This window comes from Motacilla alba, chromosome 25 (assembly GCF_015832195.1).
Source record: "Motacilla alba alba isolate MOTALB_02 chromosome 25, Motacilla_alba_V1.0_pri, whole genome shotgun sequence".
Taxonomy (NCBI): domain Eukaryota; kingdom Metazoa; phylum Chordata; class Aves; order Passeriformes; family Motacillidae; genus Motacilla; species Motacilla alba.
The window spans coordinates 569,257-589,797 of NC_052040.1; the positions used below are offsets into that span (position 1 = coordinate 569,257).

At 54.9% G+C, this 20,541-nt stretch overlaps 3 protein-coding genes across 3 annotated transcripts; all 3 read left to right on the forward strand.

Moving 5' to 3' along the window:
- Positions 1–2,136: 2,136 nt before the first annotated feature.
- On the forward strand, positions 2,137–2,880 carry LOC119711467 (keratin-associated protein 5-3-like). The gene has a single exon (XM_038161713.1). The coding sequence runs from the start codon at positions 2,137–2,139 to the stop codon at positions 2,878–2,880; it is 744 nt and encodes a 247-aa protein (XP_038017641.1).
- A 2,818-nt stretch (positions 2,881–5,698) lies between these two features.
- LOC119711483 (sericin-1-like) lies at positions 5,699–6,109 on the forward strand. Its single transcript, XM_038161731.1, has 2 exons — positions 5,699–5,948; positions 5,997–6,109. The coding sequence occupies exons 1-2, from the start codon at positions 5,699–5,701 to the stop codon at positions 6,107–6,109; spliced, it is 363 nt and encodes a 120-aa protein (XP_038017659.1).
- Positions 6,110–8,815: 2,706 nt separating this feature from the next.
- LOC119711663 (loricrin-like) lies at positions 8,816–9,520 on the forward strand. The gene is made up of 2 exons (XM_038162116.1): positions 8,816–8,837; positions 9,137–9,520. The coding sequence occupies exon 2, from the start codon at positions 9,155–9,157 to the stop codon at positions 9,476–9,478; it is 324 nt and encodes a 107-aa protein (XP_038018044.1). The 5' UTR covers positions 8,816–8,837; positions 9,137–9,154; the 3' UTR covers positions 9,479–9,520.
- The last annotated feature ends 11,021 nt before the right edge of the window (positions 9,521–20,541 follow it).

Consider the following 20,541-nt stretch of genomic DNA (forward strand, 5'->3'; position numbering starts at 1 on the left):
CGCAGGGGTTTCTCCAGGCTGGAAAATCCTCCCCACCGTGATTTACCCACCCTGGCACCAGATTCGGGCACCAACACCTGCTCTGCGGCCGTGCCAGCACCTTCATCCCCCGAACGGGAGCAGTGCACGGGGAGGGCACCCTCATTTACATGTTAATTATGATAATGAGCGCGTGGCCCGGCACGGGAGGGGTGGCTGTGCATGCCGGGGATGCCTTTTCGCTCCTGCAGGAAGGTGCAGGCACACGGGTAACCTGCTGCTTCTCCTCGCTTTGCCAGAAAAGCCTCCCGCAAAGGGCATGAAAATGAAGAATTGAATTTCTTTGCGTTGCCTCGGCATGGCCCGGGCGTGTCCTCGCACAACCACCACGGAGAGCTGGGAAAGTAAAAAAGGAAATTCATCCTCATTTTCTTCACCACAGCAATTTATTTTTCTCGTGTCTCATTCTAGCCAAATAAAAAACCACTTACCTGTGAAATTCACCTTGGGAGAGCCTTTTTTTTATTAGGGATTTTCTTTCCAGCCTTTTCCCAGTTCCCAGCACGGTGACTCAGGGCCCACAGACCAAGGGCCAGCTCAGCCCTCACTTCCAAGTCTGATTTGGTCCAGTTTATCCCCTAAGCTGCTTTTCACCAGCCCTCCCATCCCAGTTACCCATCCCAGTTACCCCATCCCAGTTACCCATCCCAGCCCCTCACCCCAATTTGAGGATTTTCCAAGTCCATCCCATTATCCAGGGTTTTAATGAAGCTGTTAAGCAGCACCAGCACCAGAATCAGCCCCTTTTTCACCCCCATGTTTTTCATCCACCCAGTCCAAGCCTCCCCCAGTTCAACCCTGAGGCTGCTGTGGGAGATTGTGCCAAAAACCTCGCAGAATTCGGGGCAGGACCGTGGAATTGTGGAATGGTTTGGGTCGGGAGTGACCTCAAAAAAAACATCTTGGGGATGAGGGGATGAGGGGAGGGGCAAGTCTGGAATGCAGAAATGGAGACGAAACAGAATCATAGAAAGGTTTGGGTCGGAAGGGACCTCAAAAAACCAACTTGGGGATGAGGGGAGGAGGAAGTCTGGAATGCAGAAATGGAGAAGAAACAGAATCACAGAAAGGTTTGGGTTGGAAGGGACCTTAGGGATCATCTCACTGCAACTCCCACGGGCAGGAACACCTTCCACCATCCCAGCCCTGTCCAAGCTGGTCTTGGACACTTCCAGGGATGAGGCAGCCAGAAATTCCCTGGAAAAGCCGTGTCAGGCCCTGCCCGCCCTCGCTCCCTCATGCCCAGAGCCAACCCCTGCATCACGGAAACCGACGGGCACAATTTGCTTTTGGTGACTCTGAGCTGGCTCTTCCCATCACCTGCTCGTGCTTCAGCTGGAAATGCTCCTCGCGGGCAGCAGGAGGGGAGGGTCACAGCGGTGCCATCACCGCTCCTGACTCACAGGTCACCCTGCAGAGGGTGAATAAGTCCTTTATTACCTGGCTCACACATCCAAAGTGGGGCTTAGGCCGTCTCAGTCTTTTATGTGCCCCGCTGGGGACCGATGTTATAATTAAAAGATGCTTATCAGAAATGGTGAGTCAAGAAGAACATGCCAGGCACCGGGAACAGCATCCAAATGGAGGAGATGTTTTGCCAATAAATAATTTAATCCTCGTTCCTGCTGCGTGTTTCATGTTCAGGGGAACACTTGGAGCTCTATAAAAGCCCTCAGCCCCTTGGCCTCTCACATTCTGCTCCCCTGGGCAGTGCCTGTGTTCATTTGAGACCTGGTGAGGCTCATCCCTTCTTAGATGGGGGTCTGGATTTGGGAGGTCACACCTGGACCTTCAGACCACACTCTGCCACAGGACAAGTCCTTGAGGGACCTGGGGTGGGATTTACCGCGGTGCCACCACATGTGGTGGTGCCTTGTGGTTGGCTTTGCTCTTGGAGGTGAAAAATGGGAAAGGGAAGGTCAGAGAGAGGGTTTGGATGCAATTTGGGTACAATCTGACCAGCGTTGGGCAGCTGCAGGAATTTCCTCTGGATGCAGGGCCATCAGGATAAACCCCAAGGGAAATGAAACGGAACCAGAGGAGATGCTGACGCCAACCCATCTCTTTTCCAGGTTTTTTTCCCCCCACAGCCTCGCCATGATTTACTCTTCCGGAAGAGAATCCTTCTTCAACCTGAACTCCACCTGGTACGACCCCTCGGGCTCCTGGCTGGACACGCGGCGCACGCCCTTCCGCTACGGCTACGCCACCTGCTGCTCCTCGGGCTGCCAGGGCGAGGGCGTGGAGGGCATGAGGGGCCACAACTACCGCCACTACGGCTACCGGCAGCCCCGCTGCGCCGAGCGCTGCCACGGCTACTCCAGCTCCTCGGGCTCGTGCCACGGAGGGGGTGGCAGCTGCGTCAGGAGGCCCACGTACAGCTACGGGGCATCAGGAGGGTGCCAGGGCTACGGGAGGTCCGTGTGCGCCGAGAGGTGCCAGGGCTCCTCGGGCTCGTGCCACGGAGGGGGCGGCAGCTGCGTCAGGAGGCCCACGTACAGCTACGGGGCATCAGGGGGGTGCCAGGGCTACGGGAGGTCCGTGTGCTCCGAGAGGTGCCACGGCCCAGTGGCCCAGGGTGGGAAGCCATGCTGTAGGGAGCCCGTGCAGAGCATCCCAGTGCAGAGCTGTCCCCCCCCAGTGCAGAGCATCCCAGTCCAGACCTGTCCCCCCCCAGTCCAGACCTGTCCCCCTCCAATCCAGACCTGTCCCCCTCCAGTCCAGACCTGTCCCTGTCCCTGTCCCCCTCCAATCCAGCAGGGCTGTGTGCCCGTGGCCAAGGGCATCCCCCGCCAGCAGCAGAAGCAGGTCTGCAAAGTGCCCGCCCGCAAGATCAAATAAAGGATGTGAGGAGCGAGGGGAAACAAAGGGAATTGTCCCTGTCCTGCGTTGTCACCGATCCCTGCTCTGTCCCTCTGCTTGTAACGCGCTCTGAAGTTGTGACCCACGGATGCTGTGAAATTTAAAATGCTTTTCACCTCATTTCACAGCAGAAGTGGAGGAATAAAAGATGTTGGCTCAAAGCCCCCCTGGCATCCGTGTTTTCTCTTCTTCATCAGTCTGAGTGGTTCCTGGTCCCTCTGGTGGCCAAAGCCGGGTTTGCAGCGGCCTCACGAGGAGGCTCAGGGATGGTTCCACCTGGTGGCTCCTCGTTTCCACTCCAGGCAATTTCCTGGTTGGTAAAGTAACAGTTTTCATCACGGAGTGTTTATGCAAAGGGGTAATTAAATATTAATGAAGTTGTGTAAGAAAAATCCACATTTTATCCGGGAGGGAAAATGCAGAAGGTCTGTTTGGGACCGCAAGGCAACAGTTGGATTGGCACCATAAACCTCCAAAAAAGAAGCCCTGGGGAAAAGGCAGGAAGAAGACTTGGAAATGGCTCTGAAAGCCCCCAAATTCCTGGTAGGGTCTGGTAGGGTTGGGAGAGGCATCCCCTGGGAGGATTTCTGGGGCCAAGCAGGGATGTGGAGCTGCTGTGAGTCACGGCACTGCGTGCTCGGAGCTCCTGGCACCTCCTCAGCCCAGGTGAGGGCCTCCATCCCCTCCTGGCGTCAGGATGTGGCACACGGCACCATCAGCCACTTCTCCAGGGTGGGGATTTCTCCTGCAGGAAAAGTGAAAGAAGCAAAAGCAGGTGCAGGGTGGGGGTTTTAGGGTGGACACTGACACTGACACCACCCCAAGCCTCCCTCACCAACCCCTGCAAAAGCAATTCCTTCACAAAACCAACAAACGACCCCAAAAAAGCCATTTCCCCCATTTCCCACTCAGAATGGTACCTGTGGATCCAGGGATGCCTCTCCAAGGAACAGGAGCTTTGTAGGGGGTACAGAGAGCAGCTGTAGGGTCAGCACCATCATGCCCCATACGTGGGCCCAGGTGCCCCCAGGCCCTGCTCGGGTGTTTGTCTCCATTGCCGAGACAAACGATGGAACAGGTTTATCCCAATCACGGAATCAGGGCTGTAATTAATCGTGAATAATGAGTTTCACAAGGATTTCCATTCTCCCAATGTTTGTGAAATATCCCGAGTCGCATTCTGATTTCCTCATCTATCAGTTCCAGTGATTCAGCTCCTCTGGGGACCAAGGAGTCTCCTGGACCCTGTGTTTCATTTTTATTCAATCCAGGCTATTTTTAATATCGCAGTGGCCTCTAGAGTCCTGCAGGAGATGAGACCTGAAGCTCTCCATGGGCACAGACGCTTTTGTCCCCAAAGTGGAGTGTTAAAGACGCAGATCCCAATGTCCTCCCACTCCTACCAGGACGTTTTCCGCATCCTACAGGGCTTTAAATTCCTTCTGTTCGGGTTGAAATCCTCTAAGTAAAGAAAGGACTGGCTTGAAAAATCCCAGCACTGCTTTTAGTGCTTCTTTGCTGACTTTATTCAGAATTTTTCGGCATTTCTTTGATGCCCTGTCCAATTATGTTTATTTTTACTACCCACCACCACGGCCTTTTTTGTTCCCTTTCCATTTTATATCTGGGTTTCCTTTACAACCCTACAATCCCACCCCACAATCCCACCTTCCCACCCTCTAACACCTGTCCCATCTCAGTTCAGAATTGCGCACAAGGAACAGGTAAATGCCACAATCAAAGGTGACAGAAACCATCCCAAACTCTCCCAGCCCCGCGTCCCACCGGGCCAGGCGTGGTGGGCAATTAACATTTTTATGGAGTAACAAGAGGGATGTCAGGATATCGATCTGCTCCGTGTGTCAAAACAGCAGAGCAAAAACTCCCAATTAGTCAAGTGCTCGGGGTGCTGAGCAATCAGGTCCCTCCAGTGGGGCCCCAGCTGGTTTCCGGAGGAGAAGCCCAAGCCAGGCTTTAAAAACCCTCGCTCCGCGTTTCTCCTCAGCGTCTCAGCTCCTCAACGTCTCTTCTCAAGCTCCTTCTGATCCAGGTGAGTCCAGATCCATCAGATTTTTACTCTCCTAATGCTCTCCAGCTTCTCCCCAATCCTGAGCTCTTGGGGACTTCTCTTCCACATCCTATCTCCATCTCTCTGCTGAGGAGGAAAACATAAAAATTCCTGGCTCGGGTGGCTGAGGGCTCTGCAGATCTTGCTCTGGAGCCTGTCCAGCTCTTCTCTTTTTACTTCCCTCTGATGTACAAGACCAAAGGAGCCACCACGGGCAGATGTGCGGTGATAGCCCTTCTCCTCCTCAAGAACCTGGCTTAGAACTGTGGAATCATGGAATCATGGAGTCATGGAAAGGGCTGGGTTAGAAGGGACCTTAAAATCTGCTCAGTCCCATCCAAGGCAGCCTTGCGTCGTAGTTGGGACAGAGACGACACAAAGCAACTCTATTTTCAGAAGGCTTCAAACCTGATTTTATTCTAGCATGCATGATTTTTATACATTCTTACAAAACTCATAAATTTACACTTATTGCTCATGAGAGACAAACAAAGAGCTCATCGGAACAGGCAGTTGAAGGTTTCTCTTATTTCTCCTTCTTTCTTTCTTGGTTTCTGTCTCAACGACCTTGGTAGGAAATCCTTTCAGGGGTGAACATGGATCCTCCTCTCAAACTTCTCTCTGGCTCACAGGAGTCGCTGTAAAACCTCTCCCACAGCCGTGGACACTTCCAGTGTCCCTGCTCAACGCCTTCACTCACGGATGAGTTTCCCCAGCAGGTCTCCAACCATGTGCTCCCGTCAGGACAAGGACCAGTGCCACCAGCAGGAACGCTCCTGCTGCCACAGCGGCGGATCCGGTTGCCACGGGAGCAGTGGCGGATCCGGTTGCCAAAGGAGCAGTGGCGGATCTGGCTGCCATGGAAGCAGTGGCGGATCCGGTTGCCGCACGACCAGCGGATCTGGATGCCACGGGAGCAGCGGATCCAGTTGCCAAAGGAGCAGTGGATCTGGCTGCCACGGGAGCAGTGGCGGATCCGGTTGCCACAGGAGCAGCGGATCTGGTTGCCACGCGACCAGCGGATCAGGCTGCCACGGGAGCAGCGGATCTGGTTGCCACGGGAGCAGCGGGGGATCCTGCCATGGAAAGCCGCAGGAGTGCCAGCAGCAAATCTACCAAGTGTCCTCAAATATGAAGTGATCACCCCGCCAGCTGCAGGTGACCCACAGGAATGCCCTGGATCCTGTGCCATGTTCTGAAAGCTTTGCATGTGCCCAGCAATTTCCAAGGACAGCGTGTCCTTCCCCTCCCCTGGTGTGTCCTGTAACCTGTCCTGAGCTTGTCTGCGGGTGCTGAAATAAACGCTTTGCTCAGCTGGCACAGTTGTGTGTGAATCAGTCTGTCACTTCATTTGAGCCACCATAATCCATTATTTCTGAGAGGTTTTGAGCCAAAAAGTCCTACAGACAAAGAACCCCCTTTTTTTTTTTGCCGTTTGGCCCCAAAACGCCGCCCCTAGGGGAGGTACCTCTACGTGCTGGTGGCAAACCCTCAGCCAGCCTTTCTAGAAACGCTGTGCCCAGCCCTGCCAGAGCTCTGGGTCGTGCCAGGGGCGTTGCTCCATCGTTACACAACGAGCTACTAAATTTCTTCTCAGCTTGTAATTAAAACGAATTGGGTAATTTATTGCTCTGGTATTGCCATTCATGAAATGGATGTTACCGTGATAAGATTGTTCTCAAGTGCGTCAGGAGGACCAGAAATTTCTGGCATTGCTGAAAAGGGTGCAGGCAGCAGCTCACTCCCTGTTTTCGGAGCAGGGATGGCTCGGGAAGGCTCCTTGTCTGAATCTGGTGTTTGCCTTGAGCCCCCCAATTCAAAACCCAAGGCACATCAAGGTGGCCAACCACAAAATGTTGAGGTGCCCATTGTTAACAAACTCAGAGCAATTAAAACACGAGGAAATTAGCACAGGGAGATGCCAAGAGCCAAAAATTCCTTCGAGTGTTTTTTTCCAAGAGGTCATTGACCACATTTCTACTGAGGCCGGAGCAAAACCCAATTGAAGAGCAGCGACCAAACCCAGGCACAGTTTGTCCTGACACTGCTCTAGATCGTGGCAGAAGTTTAGCAACACTAAAGAAGCTTCAGGTTGCTCACCTGGTTCCTTCACCTGCCCTGTCCTCCCACCTTTCCCAAAATCCTCTGTTTTGAGTACCAGCAAATGTGGATGGGGTTTGGATGGCAGGAAGCACTCATCCATCTCCCTGTGATCACCATAAAATCAACCTGGACAAAGACAAATCAAAGGCAGGAGAGCTCAGGAGGAAGGGAAATATTTTCCACCCGGTGTTTTCCAAGCCTTTTCACACCAACAAAACCACAGCATCTCCCAGATGGGAAAATCCAGATTTCAGCCTTTTTTTTGCTTCCTGTTTAATGATTGCAATGTCTTCCATAAGCAGTGACAGAAAGAGCCAAACAAGCTCCGAGGTCCTAAAGAATTCCCAGCCCACGCAGCAGAAAGGTACAGGGAGTATCCCAAATTATTGCCTCTCATGAGCTCTCTGTGTGGGGCTGTGCATCCGGGATTTGCTGGCCAATTAGGAGCTAATTGGAGAATCAGGGAAAATGCAAAAAGGGTGTTCCTGAAGCTCTGGAGAAAGTCCCGGGGGTCTGCTAGTTGCCCACAACTGTGTGTGTGGCCGAGGCCTCCAGTAGAACATGGAATCCCTCCTCCTCCTCTTCCTCCTCCTCCTTCTCCTCCTCCTCCTCCGGCATCATGAGAGCTGCTCACCTGGAATAAAACCATGGATTTGTTCCCGGGCTGAGACTCAGCCAGATAATTAGGCATCTTGCTAATCCTGGATCATTACCCAGGGCAGGGCTTATTCCTTTCAAAAAGAAGAATTCCAGCTGCTTGTGGTCCTCCTGGCGGGAAACCTTGGAGTTTCCTCATCGCCCCACCGTGTCTTGACCAGTTCTAGGAGGAATGAGCCAAAGGTGATTCCAGGCAAATCCCAAAATCCCTGAGGTTGGAGAAGCCCCCCAAGGCCATCGAGTCCAAGCTGTGCCCAATCCCCACCTCGTCCCCAGCCCAGAGGGTCACGGCCAGGCCTTCCTTGGACACCTCCAGGGATGGTGACTCCAAACCCCTCCTAAGGCCTGGCCGCCCTTTCCAGGAAAAAATTCCTCCTGATTCTCACCTGAGCCTCCTGTCAGGGAGTTGTGCAGAGCCAGAAATTCCCCCCTGAGCCCCCTTTTCTCCAGGCTGGGCACCCCCAGCTCCCTCAGGAGCTCTCCAGCCCCTTCCCCAGCTCCGTTCCCTTCTCTGGACTCACTCCAGCCCCTCTTGCCATGCAGGCCCAGAACTGGACATGGTGCTGGACATTCCCCTCACCATGTCCAGCACGGAGGGAATTCCTGCTAAAGCAGAGTTTTCTCCTTTCCCAAATCTGTTTTTGGCACTTCAGGGCCCATCTCAGTTTTTAGGGGAGTTGCAGCCCTGGAGAACCTCAGGCCATCCTGGAGGGAAGTTGTGGTTTGGGGATGAGACATCATCTCCCCCTGAACCCAAAGCACTCCCGGGGTGTGATCAACACCAAATTTGACCTGGGGAAACCGGGGCCACCCACACGGCTCCCCCAGCCCGGCCCCGCGCAGGCAGAGCCGGCAATTAAAGTTCTGTGGACAGGAAAGGCGACCTATAAGGAGAGGCAATCCCAGCGTGGATCAGGTGAGTCACCCCAGGAGCCCGAGAAATGGGGAGGCAAAAAAATAAAAAAAAAAGCCACCGGCGAATTAAATGAACGGGACAGGGAGGGGCTTCTCCAGGTGGGGTGTGCAGAGAGGGTATAAAAGTGCTCCTGTCCCCAAAAGCCTCATTCCCTCTCATCCTTCCTCATCTCTTCCTGCACGAGCAGCTCAGGTAAGAGCTGGGGGCGTTCCAGAACCCTCCCGGGGGGGTGATTTTGGATCCCCACACCTGGAAGGGGACTGGGATTTGTTCTGGGGTGGGTGAGGATGGAGCAGAGGTGGGGATGTGGAGGGAGGGTCTGGGGTCTTGGCTCTGGCTTTGGAAAGCCAGGCATGGCCTGGGTGTCCCCAACACCTTCGGTGGGACAATGCCGGGAAAAGGATCCAGTGCAAGCTTTAAGGAGAAATGTGGGATCTGACTGAGACTGGAGCAGGAAGGAGAAGCCCCTGCCAGCTGCTGTGTCCCCACAGGTGACCCAGCACAGCGCCATGTGCTCCCGCCAGGAGAAGGACCAGTGCCACCGGCAGCAGCGCCAGAGCAGCGGCGGCTGCCACAGCTCGGGGGGTGGTGGCTGCCACAGCTCCGGTGGTGGTGGCTGCCACAGCTCTGGGGGCAGCTCTGGGGGCTGTCACAGCTCTGGTGGCAGCTCTGGGGGCTGTCACAGCTCCGGTGGTGGTGGCGGCTGTCACAGCTCTGGCGGTGGCGGCTGTCACAGCTCCGGTGGCGGTGGCTGCCACGGGAAGCCGCAGATGCAGGGCCAGCAGCAGCAGCAGCAGCAGGTGCTGCAGATGCCGCAGCAGAAGATGAAGTGACAGCGTGGCACTCGCCTTGTCCCAGCTCTGGCAGCAAAGGCCACGTGGGGACCGGCTCCCTGCCACCTCCTCGTGGCTCCTGAAGCCTCCCCGGTGCCCTCCAGAGCCTGGCAAGGGCCGGGCTGTGCCCAATAAAGAGTCACATTCCCTAAATCCCGCTGGTGTTGGTGTTTCCTTACACTCCAGAGCCTGGGAGCCAGCCCAGGATGGGGTTTTGGGGCTGGGATGTTCTCCAGAGTCAGGGAGGCAGCCCAGGATGGGGTTTTGGGGCTGGGATGTTCTCCAGAGCCAGGGAGGCAGCACAGGATGGGGTTTTGGGGCTGGGATGTTCTCCAGAGCCAGGGAGGCAGCCCAGGATGGGGTTTTGGGGCTGGGATGTTCTCCAGAGCCAGGGAGGCAGCACAGGATGGGGTTTTAGGGCTGGGATGTTCTCCAGAGCCAGGGAGGCAGCCCAGGATGGGGTTTGGGGGCTGGGATGTTCTCCAGAGCCAGCACAGGATGGGGTTTTAGGGCTGGAATATTCTCCTGAGCCAGCCCAGGATGGGGTTTTAGGGCTGGGATCTCCTGGAGAAGAAAAAAACCCTTTCCCCTCTTTTTTACCCACATCATTCCTGGTGCCAGCTCCAGAGCAGGGATTAAGTTCTGGGAGCAGGAGAAGGGGCTATAATTAAACCTGGGCTTAATTTCATCCAGCCCAAGCAGAGGAACCTTTGGAAAAGCAGCAGCCAGGGGTTTTCCCACTGCAGGCTGGCAATTGGCACAGGAAGGAGATAAAAACGCAGCGATATCCATCGCAGTGAGTCAGGGAGCTGTAAACACAGGCTGGCCGGGCAGGAATCGGGGTTGGAGTGACAGATCAGTGACACGGAGCTGCCTCATTTCCGGGAAAAAGGAGAGACACCCCCCCACAGGGCTGCTCCCGCCCCGGATCTCATTCCCTGCTCTCACACTCGGGTGACTCTGGCAGCACGGGCGGATTTTCCTCCTTTGGGGAATCTCCTCCCAGCTGGGATGGGGTCAGGGTTGGGATGCAGGGAGGGAGGTTGTCGTATTTGCAGTGATACCCACGGCAGAGAGGAATGATGAATCTGACTCCAAGTTCTCAGAGGGCTGATTTATTATTTTATGATACTATATTACATTAAATAATACAGAAAGGATATTTACACAATGCTAAAAAGGTAATAATGAAAACTCGTGACTCTCTCCAGAGTCCCGACACAGCTTGGCCCTGACTGGCCAAAGAGACAAAACAATTCACATCAAAAGCCAATGAAACAGTCACCTGTGGGTAAACAATCCCCAAACACATTGCAGACGAGCAAAACACAGGAGAAGCAAATGAGACAAAAATTGTTTCCCTTTTCTCTGAGGCTTCTCAGCTTCCCAGGAGAAAAATCCTGGGCGAAGGGATTTTTCAGAAAATGTGGATGCGACAGGAGGTCTGGTGGCTGATGATGGACCAGCCAACGGATTCCTCCATCCTGGAATTACTCCAGAACCTGGGAAGGAGCTCCGGGATCCTGCACAGCAGCGCTGAGGGACAGGGGAGGGGTTAGAGGACCCAGGGACAATTGGGACCATGGTGACTCTGGTACCAACCCTTGCCAGCTGCTGTGTCCCCACAGGTCACCCAGCACCCCCAGCAGCAAAGGCCAGGCAGGGACTGGCTCCCTGCTGCCTCCCCAGGGCTCCCAAACCCTCCCCAGGGCTCCCTGCCGCCTCCCCAGGGCTCCCAAAGCCTCCCTGGGTCTCCCGAATCCTCCCCAGGGCTCCCAAATCCTCCCGGGGGCTCCTAAAGCCTCCCCGGTGCCCTCCGGAGCCTGGCAAGGGCCGAGCTGTGCCCTGGCCCCGTGAGGTGCCCAATAAAAAGTCACATTCCTTAAATCCCTCTGGGCTTGGTGTTTCCCTAAACTCAGAGTCACGGGATGGAGGAGGTTGGGAAAGACCTCTGAGGTGGCTGATTCCAAACCTCTCATCCGTGTTTTCCGGGCCACTGGAAGGATCCAGGTGGGTTCATGCAGGGTTTTGTGCCAGAGCTGGGTTCCCCCTGAACCCTCGGAATGCTCTGGTGGCTGTGGATCCTCCCTGGGGGATCATTTCTGGGGGAATCACCCCTGCAGGATCATCCCTTGGTGATCATTCCCAGAGAATCAGCCCTGGGGATCATTTCTGGGCGATCATTCCTGTGGGATCATCCCCGGGGATCATTTCTGGGGGAATCATCCCTGGGGGATCACCCCTGCATGATCCCAGCGTTGCAGAAATCCCAAAAACTTTCCCCCACCCCCAGCATCTCCTCCTGGACCCCACAGCCCCCAGAGCTTCCCCACCACACCCTCCTGCCCCGGGAGGCTCCTAAAAATCCAGGCAGGCACCAGGCTGGACAGTTTTTATTGGGTTTTTGTGCTGTTCCAAGAGTTTGTGTGAGAAGGGGGAAAATAAGCAGGGGAAAAACGCCTTTGGGATATTTACAGTGCAGAAAGATCTCCCTGAAAACCTGAGCTGAAGCACTGGCTGCAGCTGAGGTGCATTTTTTGGTGTGTCCACCCCGCCAAAAACCCATGGGAATTCTGCTGTTGACTCCAAATGAGCTGGAGATGAGCTCCCAGCAATGAATTTTTAATTTTCCCCCAGGAATTGCCGCTCTGGGTTCGTTATTGCTGTACAGGCTGACTCAAATAATCACCCCGCTCATCCCAGCCCTATTTACCAGGGATTTTTTTTCACTTTCTCCCCATTTTTGCTTTTTATGACAAAAAGAAAGAGAAAAGCTGCCCCCAACCACCCCCCCAAGCCTTCAAAGCTGCATTTTTCAAGCACCCCGAGGAGACACCGCTGGAGCGTCGGGACCGAAGGAGACCTGGGGATATTTTTGCCTCATGGAGGTAAACTGGTGGAGCTGGGCTTGGTCCTCACTCGTCCCAGGATGTGCCTGGCCTGGAAGGAGGAGCAGGGAAAGGCTGGAAGGAGATCCCAGCATCGGAGCAATCGGGGATCCTACGGAAAGGGAGGAAAACACACGGAGGGCTTGCCCACAAAACCTGGCAGGACTCGAGTCCCTCCCTCCAACCCGCTCTGCTTGGCACTGATTGGTGCCCAATTACTGCGCAGAATTAATTAATAATTAATTAATTAGAGCTGATTAAACACCCTACAGAGCCCAGCTCTTGCTCCATCCCACCCTCCCCGCTGCGCCGGGCTCACCAGGATGATCCTCGTCACCTGGGGGTGACACCAGCCCCAGGGACAGCTCTGTCCCCACCCCAGGAAGTGCCCTACGGGTGACAGCTCCCTGCTGTCCCTCACCTGCTCCCTCCACGTGCCAGGAGCAGCAGAGAGCCCTCAGTAGACGCAAGGCTTGGCCGGCGCCCTCTCCTTGTTCATGGGCTCTGTGTCGGGCTCCGAGGGCCGGGGGATGGCTCTGTACTTGCTGCTCGGGGACCTCTGAGGGGACACGCGACCCTGTCAGCCCCTGCCGAGGTGGGGAAGGGTCGGGACCCCCCCATCCCGAGCAGCAGCCGGTGCTGGAGGATGCCCAAACTTGTGCCGGGGTGCAGAGCCTGGGGCACAGGTGGAGCTGCCCCTTCTGCGCCCTGCGGGAAAAGGGGAGGGGGCGCGGGAGCTCTGCAGGAAAAACCCCAAGAGGGGACAGACCCCAGCCCAGCCCGGGATGTGGGGTGGATGCTGCAGACCCCCAACCCCCCCGACCACCCTGAAATACCCCAGAGGGCAGAGGGGGATGTGGTGACAGCAGGAACGACCTCCCTCCCCCCGGTGGCTGCAGCGTCCCCAGGGCAAGACATTCTCACATCCCAAATTTTTGGTGCCCCAACTGCCCATCTGACTTCTCTGTCACCCTGACCCCATTCCCTGTGTCCTGTCCCTGCAGTTCCTGAGGAAAAGTCCCTCTCCAGCTTCCCTGGAGCCCCTGCAGATCCTGGAGGGGCTCTGGGTCTCCACATTCCCAACACTCCCAACATTCCAGCCTGGATCCATCAGCTCCAGTCCCTTTATCAACTCTGTGGTCTCCTCTGGACTTGCTCCAACAATTCCAGGTCCCTTTCCCACCCTCTTTTCCCCCTCCAGTCCCTGATGTTACCTTGACAGGAACGAATTCCTGCTGGATCAGCTTCTTGAACTCGCTCCTGCTGAAGGTCTCAGATTTCCTGCCCTTCCTGGCGTTGCCCTGGGAGCTCTGCATCATGTCAGTGATGGCTTTGATGAGCCTGGACATGGCTCCAGTCCTGGAGAGGGGCAGAACCTGAGGCCACAGCCACTGTCAGGGCAGCAGGAAAGTCCCCCCAAACATCCCTTGCAAAAATTCCGAAATATCCTTTCAGAAAATCCCAAATATCCCTTCCAAAAATCCCAAACATCCCTTCCAATGATCCCAAACATCCCTTCCAATGATCCTAAATATCCCTTCCAATGATCCTAAATATCCCTTCCAAAAAATCCCAAATATCCCTTCCAAAAATCCCAAACATCCCTTTCAATAATCCTAAATATCCCTTCCAAAAATCCCAAATATCCCTTCCAATGATCCCGAACATCCCACCTCAGCCTTCCTGCATTTGATTTCACCAGAGGTAAAAAGAAACTTTCCTTTCCCGGTTCTCTGAGGACTTTTTCCCCCTGATTCCCTTCATTTCTCCACTTTCCCCGGTTCAATTAAAGGGAAGCTGCTCCCTGTAACCACCCAGGCACTTGTGGCGTGAATGAATCAGCTCCTGCAGGTGCCCAGAGCGCACCCAGCCTCCTGCCTGGGAGCTGATCCGGTCCTGCCGCCGGGTAAAACCAGTTCCATGGGAGCACAAAGGCTCATCTCGAACACAAAAGCTGATTTTAAACCCCAAAAGAAGCGGTGGATTCTCACCTGCATCCGCCGGGGCCGGGCCGGGAGTGGCGGGAGCAGCTCGGAGCAGCTCCGGGCAGGCTCGGGGGTGGGAGGAGGAGAGGATTCCTTCCGGTCAGTCCTGTTCTCTGGCTGCCTCTTCCCAGGGAGCCTCCCTCATTATCCTGAGCTCCGAGGATGTTTACGGCACTCCTGCAGAGGTGTATGTAGGTCAGGGACGAAGCACCTCCTTGGGTCCCCAAAAACGCCAGCCAGAAATTCCCTTCTCACATTAAACTCTGCATTTCACGTCCCCTAAATGGGTTTTTTTTCCTCTACAACCCAAAGGGTTTGTGGGTTCGCGGGCAAAGCTTAGAAAATGTTGCAGACCAGGAGAATTCCTGCAGGAAAAGGGGGTTTAATCTGATTTTTAGGCTGTTCCAAATGTCACTGGGCTCAGACTGGAGCAGACAGGGCTCCTGTGGTGAGAAAGGAGCAGGAGCCCTGAGCTGGCAGGGCAGTGGTGGCACGGTGGGGACACCCAGGGACACCTGGGGATCGCCATGTGATCCTGGCCTGATGGATCCGGGATCAGGATGTGATCCTGGCCTGATGGAGCTGGGATCAGGATGTGATCCTGGCCTGATGGAGCCGGGATCAGGATGTGATCCTGGCCTGATGGATCCGAGATCAGACTCTGATCCTGTTCTGATGGATCCAGGATCAGGATGTGATCCTGGCCTGATGGATCCGAGATCAGACTCTGATCCTGTTCTGATGGATCCAGGATCAGGATGTGATCCTGGCCTGATGGATCCGAGATCAGACTCTGATCCTACTCGGATGGATCCAGGATCAGGTTCTGATCCATCCCCAGGACCAGGCTCTGATCCTGCCCCGATGGAGCCGTGCCCAGGCTCTGATCCTGCCCCGATGGATCCAGGACCAGGTTCTGATCCATCCCCAGCCCTCGGGAGAGGCTCGGGGGCGGCGGCCGCTCCCAGCCCAGCTCGTTGGGCTCCCGGAGGAGCCTCGGGGCTGCCCGGAGCCCTCCCCCTGCCCAGGGCGTGCCGCTCCCAGCAGCTCGGGCACCGGCCCGAGATCTCCAGATAGGGGCACATCTCTCTCGGCATCTCGCCGAGGTTGGGACAGGAGGGGCTGCAGAGCCACCCACGCCCCCCGGTGGGTTGGGAATGGGATCAGGCCACGGGCTGGAGCCCAAATTTCCTTCCCCAGCAGGATGAGGCAAGAGGCAGCAAGTCCCTGCAGGTCCCGGCTGCTTTTGAGGCAGCTGCAGCAGCCCTGGCTGCTCTCCCTCTTTGGGGACCCTCAGGGCTTTTGGGGGAGCCCCAGGGCGGGAGATTCCCACCGGGGCTGAGTTTGGGGTGACACAGGCAGCAGCACTGTGAGGGTCCCAGCTGTGGGTTCCTCTGGCTCTGCATTGAAGGCACTTGAGGCAGTAATTCATGTTCAGACTCAGCGTTTATTATTTCTTGCCAGTGAAACAGTCTCACTGCTGTGAGCTCGGCAGCTTTTCATCAGAAGGCACAAAATGGCCAACAATCTCTTGGTCCAAGGTCTTTTAAGATGAAATTATCCAGTTAAGAGCTGACACCTGGATTATTTCCCCTTTTAACCCAATAACTGATCCCAAAGAGCCTCAATGCGGACTTTTCCACCCAGTTACAAAATGCCACCCAAATCCAAGAAGAAGAAACCCAGGATGACACCCTGTGCTCTCCATCTCGCTTCCATCCACAACACGCTAAAAATCCCAAAACCTCAATTTCTCACCAAGTGATGCACCTACACTGCTCTCTATAATTTCACACTTTCGTGGATTCCAGTCTCTCTTGAAGTCTGGGAAATTTCCTCCATGAATGAGGGTCAAAGTCAGCGCTGCCCTGGGGGTCAGGGCACCCCAGAGCAGACAGAGAAATATTCCTGATGGTTCCCACACAATACCTTTGACCCCACAGACTTTTCGGGTGCAGCCTGGGCAGATTGCTGAGCACGGACCCCGCTGACGCTGTCGGGGGATGGAAAGAAAGACTGCAGCCTTGAGGTGGATTAGAAGGCTCAAGAGAATAACAATTTTATTAGCAAGGAGTTGTGAGCTTCGCAGTCTTGCTGCTTGGTTTCGAAGTAGGGACATGTCACTTTATTGGTGGCTATGAACAGCACACTCGGGAGAACAAGAACTATGAGCAGTGGTTACAGAAAGAGAAATAATAATTGAAATTTGAATTCTTTTTTCTAAGATTCCCTGAGCTTACTTTAAACAGCACCCTTAGAACATCAGTTTTCCTCAACAGCAGCACAAGGCAGTGATCACCCTGATGGTGGGACAGCCCCAGGACCTTCCCAGCAGGTGCAGGTGATCACCCTGATGGTGGGACAGCCCCAGAACCTTCCCAGCAGGTGCAGGTGATCACCCTGATGGTGGGACAGCCCCAGAACCTTCCCAGCAGGTGCAGGTGATCACCCTGATGGTGGGACAGCCCCAGAACCTTCCCAGCAGGTGCAGGTGATCACCCTGATGGTGGGACAGCCCCAGAACCTTCCCAGCAGGTGCAGGTGATCACCCTGATGGTGGGACAGCCCCAGGACCTTCCCAGCAGGTGCAGGTGATCACCCTGATGGTGGGACAGCCCCGGAATCCTCTGGTGCACCCCCAGTAAATGCAGACTGTTAGCCCAGTCAGAAGGTTGGGATGGTATTTGGAGGCTGAAGAGTCATAGGTAAGGACTGAGCAGTTTTTTAGTTTCTTGTTTTAGGATTTTTTTTTTTTCAGGGCTTTTAAAGGATATTTTAGGGGGTTTTTGGCAGGAGTTTTTTAGGAATTATCTGGGAAGGTTTAAGGTAGCTTTAGGGCTTTTTCAGGGTTTTTAAAATAAATTTTCAGTGTGTTTGAAGGGCTTTCTTACTACTAATAAGAGTTTTTAGAAGTTTTTTTGGTGGCATTCTTGAGACTTATTTAGGACTGCTTAAAAATTTTAGGGCTCTTCTAGGATGATTGAGGGTATGCAGAGGACTTTTTAATGACTAGGGTATTTCTGGGGTTTTCAGTGAATTTTGGAGGGTTATTTAGAGTCTTATCAGGACATTCTTAGGGGGTTTGAGGGTAATTTTAAGGATTTTGGGGTATTTTTACAGCTCTTTTAAGACTGTTTAGGGAATTTTCAAAGGACATTCAGGGATTTTTAGGGGTTTTTAAAATATATTTTAAGTAGATTATTTTCTAAAAAAAAATCTATTTTTTTAAAAAAAGGAAATATTTTAAAATGAAAAATAATATTATTGTGATTTTTAAAATGATTTTTTTTAAAAATTATTATTTTAACTTTAAAAATTCAAAAAATTAAATATATATTCCAATTAATTTGCAGGGAACAAATCTTGGACATAAAATTCACCAGAGCACCAGGTTGCCACAGGAAAATGGAGACCAGGGAGCTCAAATGGTAAGTTTTCTTTCACAGGTGCAAGACTGACACAGCAGCATGGGGCCCCCGGGGGACGGGGCACCAGGCTAATCACTGGATTTCCGCGAATCTGAAGATGCCGCCCAGGGACAAGCTGCCACCTGTGCCAACTCGGGCTGCTTTGAGAGTGCCCATGGAGCTCTGCAAACTGAGACCAGGAACGTGGGATAGTGGGTTTTGATTTCCGGGGCAGAAGCCTTTTCAGTAGCAGGTAGGCCCTGGGCCCATAGGGGCCGGCTGGCAGCTGGATTTCCGTGAATCTGAAGATGCCGCCCAGGGACAAGCTGCCACCTGTGCCAACTCGGGCTGCTTTGAGAGTGCCCATGGAGCTCTGCAAACTGAGACCAGGAACGTGGGGCGGTGAGTTTTGTTTTCCGGGGCAGAAGCCTTTTCAGTAGCAGGTAGGCCCTGGGCCCATAGGGGCCGGCTGGCAGCTGGATTTCCGCGAATCTGAAGATGCCGCCCAGGGACAAGCTGCCAGCTGTGCCAACTCGGGCTGCTTTGAGAGTGCCCATGGAGCTCTGCAAACTGAGACCAGGAACGTGGGGCAGTGAGTTTTGTTTTCCGGGGCAGAAGCCTTTTCAGTAGCAGGTAGGCCCTGGGCCCATAGGGGCCGGCTGGCAGCTGGATTTCCGCGAATCTGAAGATGCCGCCCAGGGACAAGCTGCCACCTGTGCCAACTCGGGCTGCTTTGAGAGTGCCCATGGAGCTCTGCAAACTGAGACCAGGAACGTGGGGCGGTGAGTTTTGATTTCCGGGGCAGAAGCCGTTTCAGTAGCAGGTAGGCCGTAGGCCCTTGGGGGCCGGCTGGCAGCTGGATTTCTGCGAATCTGAAGATGCCGCCCAGGGACAAGCTGCCACCTGTGCCAACTCGGGCTGCTTTGAGAGTGCCCATGGAGCTCTGCAAACTGAGACCAGGAACGTGGGGCGGTGAGTTTTGATTTCCGGGGCAGAAGCCTTTTCACTAGCAGGTAGGCCCTGGGCCCATAGGGGCCGGCTGGCAGCTGGATTTCCGCGAATCTGAAGATGCCGCCCAGGGACAAGCTGCCACCTGTGCCAACTCGGGCTGCTTTGAGAGTGCCCATGGAGCTCTGCAAACTGAGACCAGGAACGTGGGGCGGTGAGTTTTGATTTCCGGGGCAGAAGCCTTTTCAGTAGCAGGTAGGCCCTGGGCCCATAGGGGCCGGCTGGCAGCTGGATTTCCGCGAATCTGAAGATGCCGCCCAGGGACAAGCTGCCACCTGTGCCAACTCGGGCTGCTTTGAGAGTGCCCATGGAGCTCTGCAAACTGAGACCAGGAACGTGGGGCGGTGAGTTTTGATTTCCGGGGCAGAAGCCTTTTCAGTAGCAGGTAGGCCCTGGGCCCTTAGGGGCCGGCTGGCAGCTGGATTTCCGCGAATCTGAAGATGCCGCCCAGGGACAAGCTGCCAGCTGTGCCAACTCGGGCTGCTTTGAGAGTGCCCATGGAGCTCTGCAAACTGAGACCAGGAACGTGGGATAGTGGGTTTTGTTTTCCGGGGCAGAAGCCTTTTCAGTAGCAGGTAGGCCCTGGGCCCATAGGGGCCGGCTGGCAGCTGGATTTCCGTGAATCTGAAGATGCCGCCCAGGGACAAGCTGCCACCTGTGCCAACTCGGGCTGCTTTGAGAGTGCCCATGGAGCTCTGCAAACTGAGACCAGGAACGTGGGGCGGTGAGTTTTGTTTTCCGGGGCAGAAGCCTTTTCAGTAGCAGGTAGGCCCTGGGCCCATAGGGGCCGGCTGGCAGCTGGATTTCCGCGAATCTGAAGATGCCGCCCAGGGACAAGCTGCCACCTGTGCCAACTCGGGCTGCTTTGAGAGTGCCCATGGAGCTCTGCAAACTGAGACCAGGAACGTGGGGCGGTGAGTTTTGATTTCCGGGGCAGAAGCCCTTTCAGTAGCAGGTAGGCCCTGGGCCTAGAGGGGCCAGCTGGCAGCTGGATTTCCGCGAATCTGAAGATGCCGCCCAGGGACAAGCTGCCACCTGTGCCAACTCGGGCTGCTTTGAGAGTGCCCATGGAGCTCTGCAAACTGAGACCAGGAACGTGGGGCGGTGAGTTTTGTTTTCCGGGGCAGAAGCCTTTTCAGTAGCAGGTAGGCCGTAGGCCTTTGGGGGCCGGCTGGCAGCTGGATTTCCGCGAATCTGAAGATGCCGCCCAGGGACAAGCTGCCAGCTGTGCCAACTCGGGCTGCTTTGAGAGTGCCCATGGAGCTCTGCAAACTGAGCCCAGGAACGTGGGGCGGTGAGTTTTGATTTCCGGGGCAGAGGCCTTTTCAGTAGCAGGTAGGCCCTGGGCCCATAGGGGCCGGCTGGCAGCTGGATTTCCGCGAATCTGAAGATGCCGCCCAGGGACAAGCTGCCACCTGTGCCAACTCGGGCTGCTTTGAGAGTGCCCATGGAGCTCTGCAAACTGAGACCAGGAACGTGGGGCGGTGAGTTTTGATTTCCGGGGCAGAAGCCTTTTCAGTAGCAGGTAGGCCCTGGGCCCATAGGGGCCGGCTGGCAGCTGGATTTCCACGAATCTGAAGATGCCGCCCAGGGACAAGCTGCCACCTGTGCCAACTCGGGCTGCTTTGAGAGTGCCCATGGAGCTCTGCAAACTGAGACCAGGAACGTGGGGCGGTGAGTTTTGATTTCCGGGGCAGAAGCCTTTTCAGTAGCAGGTAGGCCCTAGGCCCTTGGGGCCCGGCTGGCAGCTGGATTTCCGCGAATCTGAAGATGCC

What these genes read in the sequence shown, in the direction of transcription:
- LOC119711467 (XM_038161713.1), top strand. Translation starts at nt 2,137, where the DNA reads ATGATTTACTCTTCCGGAAGAGAATCCTTCTTCAACCTGAACTCCACC.
- LOC119711483 (XM_038161731.1), top strand. Translation starts at nt 5,699, where the DNA reads ATGTGCTCCCGTCAGGACAAGGACCAGTGCCACCAGCAGGAACGCTCC. An exon ending in CGGGAGCAGTGGCGGATCCG is followed by an intron (nt 5,949 to 5,996) that starts GTTGCCACAGGA and finishes CCAGCGGATCAG; the next exon opens with GCTGCCACGGGAGCAGCGGA.
- LOC119711663 (XM_038162116.1), top strand. Translation starts at nt 9,155, where the DNA reads ATGTGCTCCCGCCAGGAGAAGGACCAGTGCCACCGGCAGCAGCGCCAG.